Genomic DNA, 17,110 nt, shown 5'->3' with positions numbered 1-17,110 from the left:
AGCTACTAACTTTCAGTACACAATATTTATAAATATTTAATAAGGCAATTGGAGGCGACGAAAAAACGCTTTGTTAAGCAGTAACATAAACACACAAAGACAAAGACAACGCAAAGCAGAAGACAACCACCGAAAAATAAAGCAAAATCGGCAAATCAAAGCAAGCGGAAATTTAAAAACAACCAACAACAACAAACGGTTTTCACAAAGGGAAAAGAATCACACTTTTAGTGTTTTCGTTCGCTTTTTTTGTGAGAGTGTGTGCAAAGTCGAAGGTTTTGTAAGCGCGAGGTCGAATTATCACGACCGCAGCGACAATGCGTCCGAACGTGTTGTGGCTGCTGACAGCTGTCGGCCTGCTAGCGCTGACCACTCAAGCGGCGCACGTGCGACAGGCGAGCAGCAGCAGCAACGGCAGCTTGGCCAGCAGCTATGCAAATGATCCACGACCCGATGCTGTGAACGAGGAAGAGAGCGATACGTTGGGCACTGGTGGTGTTTACGAATTTCGCCTGCCACAACCGCAGATAAACAAACAACAGCAGCAACAGCGTCCGCAGCAGCAGCAACAGCATAAAACAAAACGGCCCAACACCACCGCCACTTATGTAACCACAACGAAAACGAGCAGCACCAGCAGCAGTAGCAGTAGCGCTGCTGGCAGCACAACCAAATGGTCGACTAAACGCCCGACGAGTGCAACCACCAACGCGAGTGGTAACAAAGCGACCAGTGCCACTTCCTCCGTCATCACGGCAGCAACTCAGCCGAGTCAACAGCCCGGATTTGCATACAATGTTTCGGTAACACCCCAGCAGGCTTCTTACCAGCCAACAACTCCGGGTGTGACTAATGACGAACCGACATTGACCCAAAGCAGTGAGAATGACGATGAATCGTCGAAGAAAATTATCGGCTCCAGGTGAGTGTGTTTTACTTGACATTGAAACTTTTGAGGGTTAAGGAGAAAGAATTGTTATTCTTTATAGATTCTTAAGCGGATAAAAGAAAAGGGACTACTCTTTAAGCATTTTTAAAAAAATTACTCAAATCAAAAATTTAAATTTAGTATAGAGTTTTTGCTTGTATCTTTTTTGGCGGAAAGAGAATTCGAGACTCGAACCCTTTCGAGTTTTTTCTTTTAACCAGCTAATTAATCATAATAATATGTAGTTATGACCTAATCTTGAGTATAAAAATTACTTCTCTGACAGATTGAATGACTATCGAAAGCTATTGTCTCTTTTCTGCAGAAAGATGACTGTAGACTTGAATTTATTGGATTAATCGTCAACTAAGAAATAATAATTGTAGACCCGAATTCATTTGATTAATCGTCAACTAATTATTCGGATTTATTAGTATGTAGTTATGACTTAATTTGACTCTCGAATGATATTATCTCTTCTCTGTCGAAAGATTCGAGGGTCGAGTTCTTTCGATTAATCTTTAACTAAACAATCGATTAATCAATAGTTATGACTTAATTTTCAATATTGCAATAACTACGTTAGTAGGTTATTTGACTCTCGAATGATATTATCTCTTCTCTGTCGAAAGATTCGAGGGTCGAGTTCTTTCGATTAATCTTTGACTAAACAATCGATTAATCAATAGTTATAGATTATTTGACTTTTGAATTATAGTATCTCTTTCCGGTATAAAGGGAATTCGAAACTAGAGTTCTTTCGATTAGCCTTTAAATGAACAATCGGATTAATCGATAGTTGTGACTTTTTCTTGACCATAAAAATTTAACCATTGAGAAATTTTAAGTATGTCTGAAATAAAATTTTCTCTTGCTTCATTTCGCAAAAAATATTGACTTCAAAGAACGAAGAAGTATTTCGATGACTATTAATAATTCAAGGTAATTACGGAGTTGTGTGAATGAATTTAAAACTTAAGCACAAAAATGCAATAAAAGTATTTTATCTTAGGGCCTTTAGGGTAATGTTTCCTATATGAAGTCGCGTTCATCGCGAAAGTCAAAGTTCATCGCTTAAACAATTCACAAAACTTAAAATTTCTAACCGGGACTTACTGTCTGAACTTGTAAACTATAAATAGAGCAAGACCTTTAAATAACTGACATTAAAACTTTATATAAATATATATTTTTTTTATAAATTATGAGTAATATCTAGAATCATTAAGGATCCAAAAGCATCTCCTTTTTTTTAAATACTGAACTCCGAAATATTTGGTCATAGTCACAAACCATTTAAATTGCAATTATTTCAAATATCTATAGCGCTCTTTCATGAAGTAATTAACGGTAGTCTGCTCTTGAATACATTCTATTTATTTTTAGATTTTTTTCGGCTTGGAAATATGCAAACTTTTTCATTCACTTTTTCTTCTCTCTTCTGCCCTACCCCCACTACTTTAACTACTGCAGGTTATAACCAGCGCTCTCGCTCACTTTATCGATTAGCTAAACATTTCGGTTGTTGTGGCAACCCTTCATTATGAATTTATTACCTTTATTACAGTCTGCTTTCAAGTAGCTGGCCAAAAAAAGAATACTCGTGAATGAAAAATAATTGACAAAAAATTTGTTTGGCTGCTTTTAACGATGTGACCTTTTGAAGTTATGAAAATATTCGCATTTTAATTAAGGACAAGAAGATCTACAACGACGCTGGATAGCTTAAATAGAATATAATTTAATTTAGCGGCATCTAAGTCAATAAAAGAAAAAACTTTCTCAGCATTTTAGAGTGTTTGTATTTTGCATTTCGGCTTTGTGCCTTTATGGCTTAGCAAAAGGACTCTTTCATATTTAAAGTAATGCGAAATGCATTTTTAAGTTAACAACAAACTTTTTGTTCAAGTCTGAATCTTTAATTGGTGCTCTTTTGTGAATATCGAATGGAATTCTGAGTATTAAGGCGGCAAATCATTGAAAAAGCAGCAGCTCTCTCATGAGTGTGCTCAGCGCACAGAGATTGAGTGCTAAGTTCTCACCCACTCCTCAAATACTTGAGCTAATATTTATTGAACTTCCTAAAATATTTATTTAATACCTTTCCGCTTTCTCTTGCCTTACAAATAATTATCCAAAATCCTCCTAAAGTCAGTATTTGCAACAATTATCACAAGAGCAGTAATTACTTCGTATTCTATCACAGCGATTTGTATTCTAGTTCACAGTTAAATGCTTTATTTGCTGGTTACTTTACAGTTAAGGACCAAATTTTTCATTTAGATTCGCCCATCATACCAATGATACTGCATTCATACATTCCAACATATGTGACCTAAATACAAGAGATGTGAAATTTCACAAATTGAAAGCCTAGCTTAGACCATAATTGAAATAGAAGCAAAAACACGAAAAAAAATCAACTCGTAGGATTCGCATTCATATTTAATCTGTCATGTTGATCTAGTCGCGAATCAGAGCTCGCACTCACACACGCGCCTAGTAAATAGGCGCACACAACCGACATCAACCGCAGGATGGCAGTGCCCTTATGGCGTACTGAGTTCATCTATGTATGTAAATTGGTATATGAAATTGCAATAGCGGCGATGCGAACGCAAACTACTCATGAATATGTAAAATGTTTGAGAAAATTACGCTTGTGGTACGATGCTGATGCTGGCGCTGGCCAACTAATGGAATGCATGCGCACGCGTATTATTTGATTTGCCCAAAAGCACAGTATCGAATTTCAGCATTTCAGAAACTGGTCACCCACAGATATGCGCTCATTCGTGAGCGACATTCGAGTACACTGCCGCTTATGACCGTGCAGTACGCCATTCAAAAGAGTCCGTGCCTGTGGTGCAATGCAGGATTGTAGTAGAAAACTGTCACATTTGGAAAATTGAAATCGATGTTGCAAACAGTCAACTCTTTATAGTTCATGGGAATTATGCATGCAACTGCTGGAGTATAAAAAAATATCAAAATGGTTGAGGTTTAGCTTAAAACTAGAGAATTGTTTAGAAATCAATTTTTTATACATTTTTATATATCCAGCCATTTCATGAGAATTAAAATCACTTTTCCAGTCGTCATTAAGGGGATAGTTAAAGCTTACAGGATCACCGTTGTGTCATTCAACGGGACTCGGCTCTAGGAGGCTTTATTTCACATTTTTAGCTTTCGACATGAAAATGTGGTTTTATGATGTATTTTAAAGATGATGTGATGCAGTAATAGTATACTCTGATTTGAAGTATTTAATCGACATTTAAAATTTATTATGCTCTCTAAATAATATATTTCGATGTGACGTAATGAATCAAGCATTGTAGATTAGATCTATTAAGGTCACATTTATTAATTAAGAGCACATGCCATGTGATCATATTTTATATACCGGTGTGCCATTTTTTTTGTAAAAATGAACTACTAACTTTAAATGAGAAAGTCTAAGAAAAATTATTAAAAGTATTGACCACTGCTTTTTACACATTTTAACCACCTTTTTGGCAATTTGTGGATGCCATGCCAATAGAACTGTTCCTTTTCTTAGCCAAGCTTGTCCCATCGATGAAAACAAATTGTAGTCGGAATCTGGTGTATACAGCGAGGGCAGTAGCAGCTCTCAGCCAAGTATTTTTTGTCTAAAAAAATTTCTTTGCAATGTGATGTAATTAGGAAATGCTTTGCAAATAAAGGTGTGTTAAATGATCTTAATTTTCATGATGTGAGATTGACATATGATGTGATGTTTGATTACCAGGTAACATTTGTTTTCGAAAAGCTTTTTTGTTCGAAGTGACCGTGTAAGCTGTGTCTAAACCAATAAAGAAGAAGATAGCATTTGATCTTACTTTTACGATGTGATGTGATTACATGCGTTCTAATATGTATTCTCTAATGCGATGTGATATGATATACATGATCGATATGATCTTGTTATCTAATATTACTTGATGTGATGCGATGAGATGTGAAAAGTTAAGTTTCATATGATGTGATGTTTGATTACCAAGTAACATTTTTTTCGAGATGCTATTTTGTACGAATAGAGAACATTAATTTTTATTTTCATTTATCTTCCACTTATTTTTATGATGTGATGTGATTTCTTGCGGTCTAATGCGATGTGATATTATACACATGATCGATGTGAACAATTTTGAGTTCTAGGTTGGTGTAAGTGCGAAATACTGCATATTGTAGTGCAACATATGATGTGATGCTGCGTCAAATGTTATAGTATCATATGATATCTTATCATAATCACATGCAGCATAATGAAGTTATATATCGGGTGATTTTTTAAGAGCTTGATAACTTTTTTAAAAAAAAACGCATAAAATTTGCAAAATCTCATCGGTTCTTTATTTGAAACGTTAGATTGGTTCATGACATTTACTTTTTGAAGATAATTTCATTTAAATGTTGACCGCGGCTGCGTCTTAGGTGGTAAAGTCAATTTTGGGCAACTTTTTTCGAGCATTTCGGCCGGAATAGCCCGAATTTCTTCGGAAATGTTGTCTTCCAAAGCTGGAATAGTTGCTGACTTATTTCTGTAGACTTTAGACTTGACGTAGCCCCACAAAAAATAGTCTAAAGGCGTTAAATCGCATGATCTTGGTGGCCAACTTACGGGTCCATTTCTTGAGATGAATTGTTCTCCGAAGTTTTCCCTCAAAATGGCCATAGAATCGCGAGCTGTGTGGCATGTAGCGCCATCTTGTTGAAACCAAGTTCAGTTCTTCCATTTTTGGCAACAAAAAGTTTGTTAGCATCGAACGATCGCCATTCACCGTAACGTTGCGTCCAACAGCATCTTTGAAAAAATACGGTCCAATGATTCCACCAGCGTACAAACCACACCAAACAGTGCATTTTTCGGGATGCATGTTCAGTTCTTGAACGGCTTCTGGTTGCTCTTCACCCCAAATGCGGCAATTTTGCTTATTTACGTAGCCATTCAACCAGAAATGAGCCTCATCGCTGAACAAAATTTGTCGATAAAAACACATTTCGAACCGAACACTGATTTTGGTAATAAAATTCAATGATTTGCAAGCGTTGCTCGTTAGTAAGTCTATTCATGATGAAATGTCAAAGCATACTGAGCATCTTTCTCTTTGACACCATGTCTGAAATCCCACGTGATCTGTCAAATACTAATGCATGAAAATCCTAACCTCAAAAAAATCACCCGATAGTATATTTTTATGATATAGAAAACAATTTAAGAGGAGATTTTCGGCAAATCGTTATATTTCACAACCTTTGTTCATAAGATGATTTTAGAAATCGTCAACACATCAACTGATGATACGATGAGCTGGAGCGCTAAATGTGAACATTTTTACCACATATAAATAGTTGATCGGATGATGCCATTTGTGTCATCATACCAAATGAGATATGGAGAAGAAATCACATTTTTACTATGTCTTTTGACATCAGATTATCATCATGTTATCGGATGGTGAAATAAAATATTCACTAAAGATAAATTTGTTTCAATTCTGTTCAGATCTAATCAGATAATCAAACAACGTGAGGATGGCTTCGTGCTTTCTTGATCACAGCACATAAAATAAAATATGTGCTGAATTATTTCAAATCACAGCTGCCCAGATGATCAAATTAAGCGGTTACATTGGTTTGCTTTTTTTTTTTGTTAAATGAAGTTTAAAAATGCACCTTCCAACACTATATAGTATGACACAATGTGATTGGTAGAACTGGAGATATACGATAGCAAGGACATATATTGACAAAATACGTAAAAACTTTTTCGACTACCCAATACCCATACTCAACGTATATGCTGATAACATGTAAAAATGGTTAAAATTTTAAAACAAATTAAATAAATTTCAATTTCAAAATGAGACAGAAGCTATTTCGAGAAGTCCTCATCCCCCTTTTTATATTATTCTAAGAGTTTAAAACTACTCAAACACAGCATTGCTATATTACAATCGAAAAATATAAATCTCCCATTAATATTTCTAAAGTCTCACTTTTGATATGCACATTGCTGCCCAGCTTCCAAAGCATGAGTGATGATGAATATAGTGTTTCTAAATAAGTTAATATTTCACTTCTCAAAGTCATTGAGCAGCTGTAAGCTTACGTTGTGACTAATGCTTCGAATATTGACGCCATTAATTTATTTGCCAATACCCTGCAGAATTTCATAAGTTATAATCTGAACAATTGGTACGATCAATTTACGGAAAATATGTATGTAAATAACGCTCTTGAGTAGCTTACACACTGACTTATACGCTCGCAGCGAAATATAAATTGTATTTTGCATGCTGCCAAATAATTCAATAAAAATCATTTGTCCAAATGCAGCTACTAAAAATATAGTTTATCGCACTAACAAGCAGTTATGCACAGTTATTCAAACGGACAAACAAAATGTGCTACTGCCACTACGTTGCCTTTGCAATTGCATGTGCTTGTATGTGTCTGCGAGTGTGTGATGTGAGCAGAAAATGTGTGCTAATGCAACGGTATTTATCACTTGCTGCTACAGAGCTTCGCACTTTTGCACACATACACACATACATACATACATACGTTATTCAACAGCAAGATTATTAGATTTTATATGTGCCAGATGATAAGCGCTCAAAAGTATGCAACGTTATAGATGACATCAACTCAAAATCACCGTAAATATTCAGTCACACGTGATAAATTGCAGCTTATAGAAATATTGAAGCATTAAGTGATGTTTAGAAATGCGAAATCGTATATTTGAAAAGCGTCAGTGAAAAATGATGATTAGGTGTTATATTAGCTTAGTACTAATAACTGAGCATCTAAGCAAAAACATCTGTTTTTTGATATGTTTTTACATAAAATGGCTCATTTTGGCAACTTAAGGTCAAACTTCTTTTTTCTCGGGATTGAGGCCAACAAAGCATATATTTTTAGTCTACGCATTGTCCTCAAAGCTAAAATAAAAAGAAGTTATAAAATTACTAAGGCCGAAGGCTTCGACAAATTAAACGTCTTTAAAAAGAGTATGCAGTTTGTGACTGTTAAAACTCTTAGGAACCTATGCTTATTGCCTATGTGAATACTTTAGACCTCAATGAAACGTCGTTCAAAACCTTTAAGGTAACAAATGCTCGTAGTATGTTTCAAAACTTATATTTTTCAATGTTTTTTCATAATTTTTCAATACTTTTTCTACTATTGAATTCTAATTTTGTACCAAAACACACTTTCTTTCTTACTTGCACTACTTACTTGTATTTTACCTTCATACTTACTAAAAATCACTAATGCCTCTTCTCCTCTTCTATTAACAGTGTCGTCACATCCGTTTCGGTCATACTCAACGGCAACGAACCCGAGTTCACTGACGCCTTGGGTCATAAAGTGCCCAAACCGCAACCCTCACTGCAAGTGGCAAGTCCGATTGATCTGCTCAATCCCGATCGCTACGAGTTCTACACGTTCGATGAGAATGGCGAACTGGTGAAACGTCTCATGACCATGGAGGAAATACAGAGTATTGTGGCAAATGGCGATGGCGAAAATTCATCCATCGTGCAACATATGCCCGTAGACGACCGTGAACCGGAAAAGAATGTGCAGGATATTGTCGATAGTGTACAGAATGTGTTGAACAAGGAGGTGGAATCGAATAAGAACATTTCAAAGGATGCGTTGCCCGCGCTGGATACGCCTGATGTAACCTCATCTTGGTCAATGATTTTGCCAGCGATTTTCGGTAATGGCGGCAGTGATATTTTCCCACAGCAAAAGCCACAACAAATTGTCATGACACCAGACTCCGAATTACTGGAGGCCTCGACAACTGCAGCACCAGTTACGCATGCCACCAAACGACCGAAACCGAACAAGCGCAAGCCGGGACAGAAACGTAAGCCAACTACACTGAAGCCCACTACAACATCCACCGCTGTGACACCACAGGTGGTGCAAGAAGAACTAGGTCCAAATGAGTCTGTCTACACCGGCATGCAACAGTATCAAAATGTCGCTGCGAATATGCAGCAATTTGATGGCTTCTCACAGCTACAGATGCAACCGATCTACCACAAACTGCCCGAATACACAGACATGGATACGACAACGCGACGCGTCTTCGTGAATAACCAAGAAATCATACAAAGTGCAACGACAACGCGCCCAACATCGGCAGCAGACAAGGAGGAATTGCATGAGGGTTATGGCAAGCGACCGCCAGTTGTTGTGCATAAGCGTCCAGCAGCGCCTCATCGTAACAAGACTCCGAATGGTGAGCAGAATGATAGTACGACTAAAAAGCCACAAGGTGGTCATAACAAGCAGAAGATAAAGAAGAAGCCAACCACCACGACAACACCGGAACCAACCACCACCTCAACAACCACACCAGAGCCAACAACTACAACTACTACGACGACAACAACAACCACCACTACAGAGGCACCAACAACTACTACACCAGAACCGATTACTAGCACAACCACGCCGAGACCAAGCTCTACAACACCCAAAAAGAAAAAGAAGAAACCCACACGGCAACCCGGTCAAGGCAATGGCAAACCACATCAAGCTGCAGATAAGCGCAAACCAGCTACTGGTAAGCCACGTCCAACTGTAGGTAATAAGCATCCAACAGTCGCTGATGTGCCCACGCCCACACCAGCAACCATTGAGCCCACAATCAGTAAGCATAATGCCACTGTGAGCCACAAGCCAAACAAAACTCGGCCACGTCCGCACAAGAAGCCAACAACTACTACTACCACACCGGAACCAACTACAACAACGCCAGAACCTACAACAACAACCACTACTACAACACCGGTGCCCACAACGACAACGACGACCACTACACCAGCACCAACCACAACAACACCAGAACCTACAACAACAACTGAAAATGCGTTAATCGTGGAGCATTTCCCAGGTTATCATCCAATACATGTCAAGCCTTCACATGCCAACAAGCGCCCTGGTGTCTCGAGCTACCCGCTGCCACACTACAAACCCGTACACCCTGGACATCATGATGCTGTTGAAGCTGACAAAACTGACGAGGAATCAGACTATGGACAAACCAAGCGTAAACCGCTGCCATCACTTGCACAAATCCAACAACAACACCATAAGCCGTCGTTGGAAGATCAGCACACCATGACGGCCTTCGATCAAATAATGGAATCGCTCAAAGAGGAACTAGCAAGCGAGAATACTGAGACCGATATCAACGAGTCTAGTGCTTCTGAGAAACGGCCGGTCGTGGATGAACCATCAGCAGTGGATATGCACAAGGAGCCTGTGAATGTTGAGTCAACATCCTTCGATAGTTCTGCAGTCATCAATACTGGTAGCATTGAAGGTGGAGCGCTTAAAGAAGAAAATGTCAATGCAGTAGACACAGTAAGCGTAGAACAAGAGGAAATGACTATAGTGGAGGATATCACGGTACAAACACCATTAATTACAACAATACGCCCACCAACTTTAGCCGCGACATCCGAGGAGACAATAAAGAAGACAACTGCTGCACCAATAAAAGAGAATACAACTGAGAAGATCATCGAACAAGAGTTAACAGACACCACAAATCTTTCGGAATATTCTGCTGAAGAAAAAGAGAAAGACGAAAATGAAGCTGGAGGAACGCTGATACTTGAAGACAAGCTAACAGATAAGCACGAAGAAGATTCGGCTCATGTTGTTAAGTTTGAACCGCTTTACGCTGATGTACAAGAACCCATTATAAACAACGTTCAAACAACAACTGCACCCCACTACGAGACCACACTCAGCACAGTTGATGACAACAATGATGACACAACTGTAGTAGAAGTGGTCGACGAAGTAAATGTTGATAGTAGTACCGAGTATCAAATACCCATGCTGCCGGTGACACACAAAGTTGATACCCTGATTGCAGAAAACCCCTTAACCACGGAACCACCACCACAGGTAGCCGATCTTAAACCATTCTTAAATATGGATATGTTAAAACCAACTGATCAAATAAAAATGTCTGAATTCCAAACGCAGGCGGCTACCGTAGCTTCAACGCTGGTCGATGGCACCAATACAATTGCTGCTGATCAACTCATGAGCTCCAATGAGACGCGCAGCGAAATTGACTTCCTCTTGTCTGATGTGTTACAACAAATGACCGAAGTGGAACCGGATCCATATCGCCCCGACCCAATGGAAGATGGTAATCGTTTAACGAACTTTGCACAACTGAACACATCTTTCTTACTGAAACCAGATCCTGGAGCATTAGATGACAATGTGCCAGCATACGGCAGTATGCTAGTAACGATCAGCACAACACAAGCGCCACCTGCTAAAGAATCGGTCGAGACACACTATGTGCAACCTTTGTTAGTGCCAACGCCAGCTCCAGTTAAGGAACTCGAAAACGGATTAACCATAGAAGTCGCACCTGCTCCGGTGGCATCAACATATGCCTCTAAGGAAGATGACAGCTTGAATGAAGAGAAACCCGCTATACCAGCAGATAGTAAAAAGAAAATAGAAAAGGAGCACGAAAAGGAACACAAAGCCGAGCTATCGCTGGAGAATATAGAAGGAAACGAGGCTGGTGTGGATTACGTTACTACAGAAAGATACGTGGTTGTAGATGAAACAGAAATAGAAACTAATAGTTACGAAAAGGAGGCAACAGAAGAGAGCGCAATACATGAACTGGTTAATGCTGATACCACAGAGCAAAAACAGACAGATCAGGTTGAGAGTACGGAAAATACCGGAGAAACTAAGATTGAAGGAGCTCGACCAGAGGAGACCCCCACTTTGAAACCTCAAGTACCATCTCTTTCGGAAATTTATGCCACACAACAACAACAACAAGAGAATACTGAGAACATGTATGAAACAGAGCAAGGCAAGGAGCCCATTCAGCAGTCTGCAGAAGCTGGAAGCTCTGCAGAACCGCTTCACGAAGCTGAGACAATTGTTTTGGCGGAACAATTAAGCGCCGAAGGCCCTAATGAAGAAAAGAAGGAAGAAATGACAAGTGCTGAAGTTATTATAACAGAAATAGAGGATACTAATCACGGGGATATGTATAAACCCAGCGAAGTTAATGAAGATTCTCATGAATTGGCGCAAACAGATTCGGAACAAATGGAGCTGATAACAACAACAGAGAAATATGAGGTCCAAACTGAGAAGATCTTAATGGATGAAATAGTACAGTCGACTTCTACAGAAGAGGAGAAATTGTCCGAAGAACAAAGCACTTCACAGAAAGCTGAAGAATCGTCCAGTAAACTGCAAGAGGAACACCAATCATATACTCAGGATGTGCAGACAACGGAGGTGCCAGACGAAGCTATCGAAGCGCAAACTGAAGTCGTTGAACGAGTGGAACTACAAGAAGAAGACCATCAAGGGGATACCAGTGAAGCATATACAAGTAGCACAATAGGAACTACAGACATTTCCAATGCTACAGATTTGGGTGAAAGCGACAACAGCGGAAAGGAGAGTACTGAAAAGGATGTGAACGAAAACAACTCCGACAAGACAGTTACAGAGAACTTAGAAATCTCCGAAGAAAAACAAACCAATGAGAGAGAGCCGCTGGAAAAAGAAGCCAGTAATGATGTTACCACAATCACACCAATTCTCATCAACACCGACACTACAGCTGAGGAAACAAATGATGCTACAGCTGAAAAAGTCTCTACCGAGGCACTTGTAAGCTCAACAGAAAAAGAAGCTGATAGTACCGAAGAGGATAGTGTGACTAACGCCGCCAACTTGCAAATAAAATACACAAATGCACCAACAACAACAATAAAATATGAAACTAATGAATTAGAAGAACCAGTCAATAGCAAAGGAGCAGACGAAAGTGAGGCAACAACGGTGGAACCAGCGGAAGGAAGCGCTACAACAGTCAGAACCGAAGATGAAGAAGAAAGTACTGGTAATGAACCCGATGTAGCCACGGATGTTACGGTTATAATTTCCGATGAAATAGATAGCACCGAATCGGATGAGGACCCTTATATTAAACTTGGCGAATCTACTATCAAATACAGTGAAGAAGCAAATAATGTCAATACATCTGGCGATAGCATTATTCTCGAACAAGACACAACAAGCGATGAGAGTACTGACATTGAGCTTACCTCACCAACGCTACCACAGCCAATACAACAAGATGTGGTAGAAACGACTAAGCCTGAAGATGAGGACACGACCGAAGACTCGGAAGAGGTATCACAGTCTGGATCAACTGAAGCAGAATCTGAAGAAGCTACCGATGGAGATATGGCTTTGGAACCCAATAAGTCAACTGTTTCGGAACTTATCGTCTCTACGGAACAAATTACACTCCAAACCACAGCTAAACCTATCCATACATTTGTAGCACAACAACGACCTCAAATGCCACAGCTCAACTACGACCGTCCCGATCCACAAAACACCGCTGACACTGGTGACCTTACAGCTTATATTATACCAAAATTCCCCACCAGCCCTGCACTTGCGGCCACCTCAACAACAACGGAGAAAGCATTGCCTTCTACAACAGCCAGCAGCACGACCTCAACAACTTCCACCACTACAACGACAACAACGCCAAAACCACCATCCACTACAACTAAACGGGTACATACACTTAAACCCGTGTCTTACTACAATAAGCAGACGGGCATAAATGCGCCGAAGCCTGCCGAACCCACAAAAGTCATACCCTACTCGGCCAATACCGCTCAGCAGCGACCAATGCAACGTCCAGCACAGCTGAACAATTTAATGGCTACTTCTACGCAAGCTACCCGACCACCCGTAAAGATGGAGCCGAGCCCTTCGAACTCTAAGGGACTCGAAGCATCCACAGCTAATTTAGACGAAGACCTGCAATCTTTCGTTAAACTCTGCAACGAATTGGCGTTCAGCTATTGGAAATCTATTACTTCGGAGAAAATCAGCTCGGCTCGTAGTTTGGTGATGTCGCCATTTGCTTTAACATCGATGCTCTCAATGGTCTTCCTCGGTGCACGTGGCAGCACATCAGGCGAAATGAACGAAGTGCTGAAGTTGGATGACATGGTCACCTTCAATCCGCATTTAGTCTTCCGAAATATCACCGACTCTGTTGAACGCGCCACCGATAGTGACATTGCAACAACCGCCTTCGTTCGCGAGATCTTCAGCGATCGTTCAAATGGAAAGATACTACAATTTTTCAAGGAAAAGACACAACAATTCTACTCGGGACATGTGGAGGAAGTGAACTTCCATGTCGTGAACGATGTGATACGTCGTCGAACGAATCTGTTAGTGAAACGTCACACCATGGGCAAAGTACTAGAGTATTTGCGCACAAACAGTCTCTGGGTGAATGGACCACTGGCCACAATTTCAGCCAATCTTTTCCAAACCGACTGCAAACATGGTTCAACACAACTGACGGATGGTGAAATGTTCTTCCAAGTACATCCCTCCGTACGCCAACGTCGTTTGATACCTATACCAGCCGTGTTGTACAAGAGTGGTTTCACCGCCGGCTACGAACCCAAATTGGACGCAACAATTGTTGCATTCGGCAGCATACAGGACACCGTGAGCACAGTTTACGTAATGCCCGGTCATCAGAGCACACTTTCGCCAGCCGAAAGTTTGGAACGACTTGAACGTGAGCTTGTTGAGCAGGCTTTCAGCAAGAATGCTTGGAGTAGTGTACTCACCTCGCTGATGGACCGCCCCGGCATGGAAGTACAGCTACCGCGTTTTTCACATAGATCCTTCGTAAATGCCTCTTTAGGTTTGCAGAAAATGGGACTGAAAGGCTTGTTCAAGTCCGATTTTGCTGATCTGCGTGGTCTCACCGGTTCTGCCAATCGCGACATCTACCTATCCGACGTCATACAAATCAACACTTTCAGCACTTGTGGTGAGGAGAAAATTGGCGATCACCATCATGTGGAAATGTATCCAGCACCTCCATTACGTAAACGAAACAAGGATTTGGGCGCAAATGATGATGGTGCCTATGATTCGTCTGAAGCGGTTATCGACTTCGGTTCACTGGTGCATGAGTCAGCGCTCGGGCGTGGTTTCTACGACGATCTACTCGACCCGAAATATCTTGAACTGCCACTCTCACTGCGTCCACGACAGGCTCGCGTACCGGACGCGCCGCGTCTACGCTTCGACAAGCCATTCCTCTATTTCGTACGTCACAATCCCACTGGCATCATACTCTTCATGGGTCGCTTCAATCCTCGACTGCTGCCATAAAGCGTACGCAATGCTAACGGCAGATCGTCGCACTTTATGCGCATGCGCGATTTTTTTTTTTGACGCAGAAGACTAAGAATTATGTTAGACGAAAATATAGTAAACAGCAAATGTTAGGCAATTCATTTAACAATATTTGAGTACGCATACACTCACACTTACTTCGATATGTTTTGTGTGAAAACCTTTAACTTTACGAGCTTGTGTATTACGTTAAGTCCGAACTAGAGTTTTTGTTAACGAGCATTTTCGTAGGTCGAGCGGAAATTAGAGAAATTTTAATTAAATTATTTGTTTTATTATTTTATTTATTATTCGTTTTTGTTTTAGAGAGCTTAGCATTTACAATAAAATAAATTATTTTAATCGTGTGACGCTGAGGAGAGCAAAACTGTTGTGTTTGTTGTGCCTTAATCTCGTATCACACGCACAACCCGAATTGGATTCGAGATTGATGCGCGACATGCAATTCGTTGCCGACACTTATTTGTACGCTAGATTTATAAGTTGTACTTTAACTTTTTTCTATGCAAATTATTGTTAATTTAATTTTTATTTTAATGTTTTACTATTATCGATACTACGAAACACACTCACTAAACTATTATCACTTAAGTTATTGTCATGAAAACGCGGAAGCAAATACGAAAGCATAGGTAGTGATGCATAAAAATATTTTAATATTTATGAAGTTTTAAAAGCGAAAAATTATGGTTTCTGTTTTGCTTATAAACTTAGTGAAAGGTATAGCAGTTATAGTCTATAAATACAGATATGCTTTTAAGACGCATTTACGAAAGTGTTTATCCATAAGTAATCATGTATTTATACAAGTAAATAATTGCATGTCATAACAAGGAGTTTCAAATAAAACACAAATATTACATAAATAAATTAAATGTATTTTTTTTTAATATGTGGTAACTACAAGTATGTATATAAAAGCGCTTAAACAACGTTAATGGCCGCTCCCACGACGAATGTAACTGGAACATAACCGGCATGTACCCGGATTTATATCCAGTCAGTTACTTTGCCAGAAAACACGGCAGAATTTTGCCGCTAAAACAACTACAATAACAGCAACCGATTCAAATATAACTACCCTCGCTTTGCTTGATAATTCACACTTTAAGAACAAACCGAAAAACATAAAGGCTATATTTAGATTTCTTTGTGCTTCTCCATAATAAAAATCGCGGCTTGTTTGGCAAGGCGTAAAAAGAGAGTTGTCCAACATTTTTCTTCGCTTTGCTTTGCTTCGCCTCGATGTAAACGACCACATACTAAAGTACATATTGAGCTTTTTAGTCAAACGAACTGTCCGAAGCAAGGCGAAGAAAAGTTACAGGTAAATCAGCCCTTCCATAAACAGTTTAAAATCCTTTAAACGGAAACAAAGAGATTTTTGAAGAAATATGAGCCAATGATTCCCAGAGGAAACATTCAAAGTGATTTTTTGAGAATGTTTCTAACAATGACTTCTGGATTATCATCTCTCCAAATGTGGCTATTTTGTTTATTAATGCATGTCAACTAAAAGTAAGCTCCATCGCTGAACAAAACTTTTTTGTGAAAATCGGAATCGGTGGCCTTCCGGTTTTGGGCTCACTCACCGAGCGTGGGGTGGGATGAAGCCGTTGGGCGCTCTCCATCTCTAATCTAGTAGATGTACTGTCTCGAAGTGCAGTTTCTTTTGGAGAGTTATGCATTTACTCCGATAGCTGAGCGGCTATTCTGGCTTTGAGCACAGTCGCCGAAAACTGTAAAGCCAATGAGATTGCTAGGGACGGTTTCCAATGTCATCCAACGGTCTAAAATTGGTCCATCCAACAAGCGGTGGTCAACAACAATAACCTGGGCGACTGCCAGATCTTTCTCTTTTCATAGATGGAG

The 17,110-nt window shown here is 39.7% G+C and overlaps 1 protein-coding gene across 1 annotated transcript; it reads left to right on the top strand.

The window, feature by feature from the left end:
* Positions 1-214: 214 nt before the first annotated feature.
* Positions 215-16,102, top strand: LOC126756209 (mucin-22). Its single transcript, XM_050469091.1, has 2 exons — positions 215-922; positions 8,260-16,102. The coding sequence occupies exons 1-2, from the start codon at positions 318-320 to the stop codon at positions 15,212-15,214; spliced, it is 7,560 nt and encodes a 2,519-aa protein (XP_050325048.1). The 5' UTR covers positions 215-317; the 3' UTR covers positions 15,215-16,102.
* The last annotated feature ends 1,008 nt before the right edge of the window (positions 16,103-17,110 follow it).

Source organism: Bactrocera neohumeralis, chromosome 4, assembly GCF_024586455.1.
Source record: "Bactrocera neohumeralis isolate Rockhampton chromosome 4, APGP_CSIRO_Bneo_wtdbg2-racon-allhic-juicebox.fasta_v2, whole genome shotgun sequence".
Taxonomy (NCBI): Eukaryota; Metazoa; Arthropoda; class Insecta; order Diptera; family Tephritidae; genus Bactrocera; species Bactrocera neohumeralis.
Note: the sequence above shows the minus strand (reverse complement) of the source record. Positions and strands in the feature narration are given on the sequence as shown.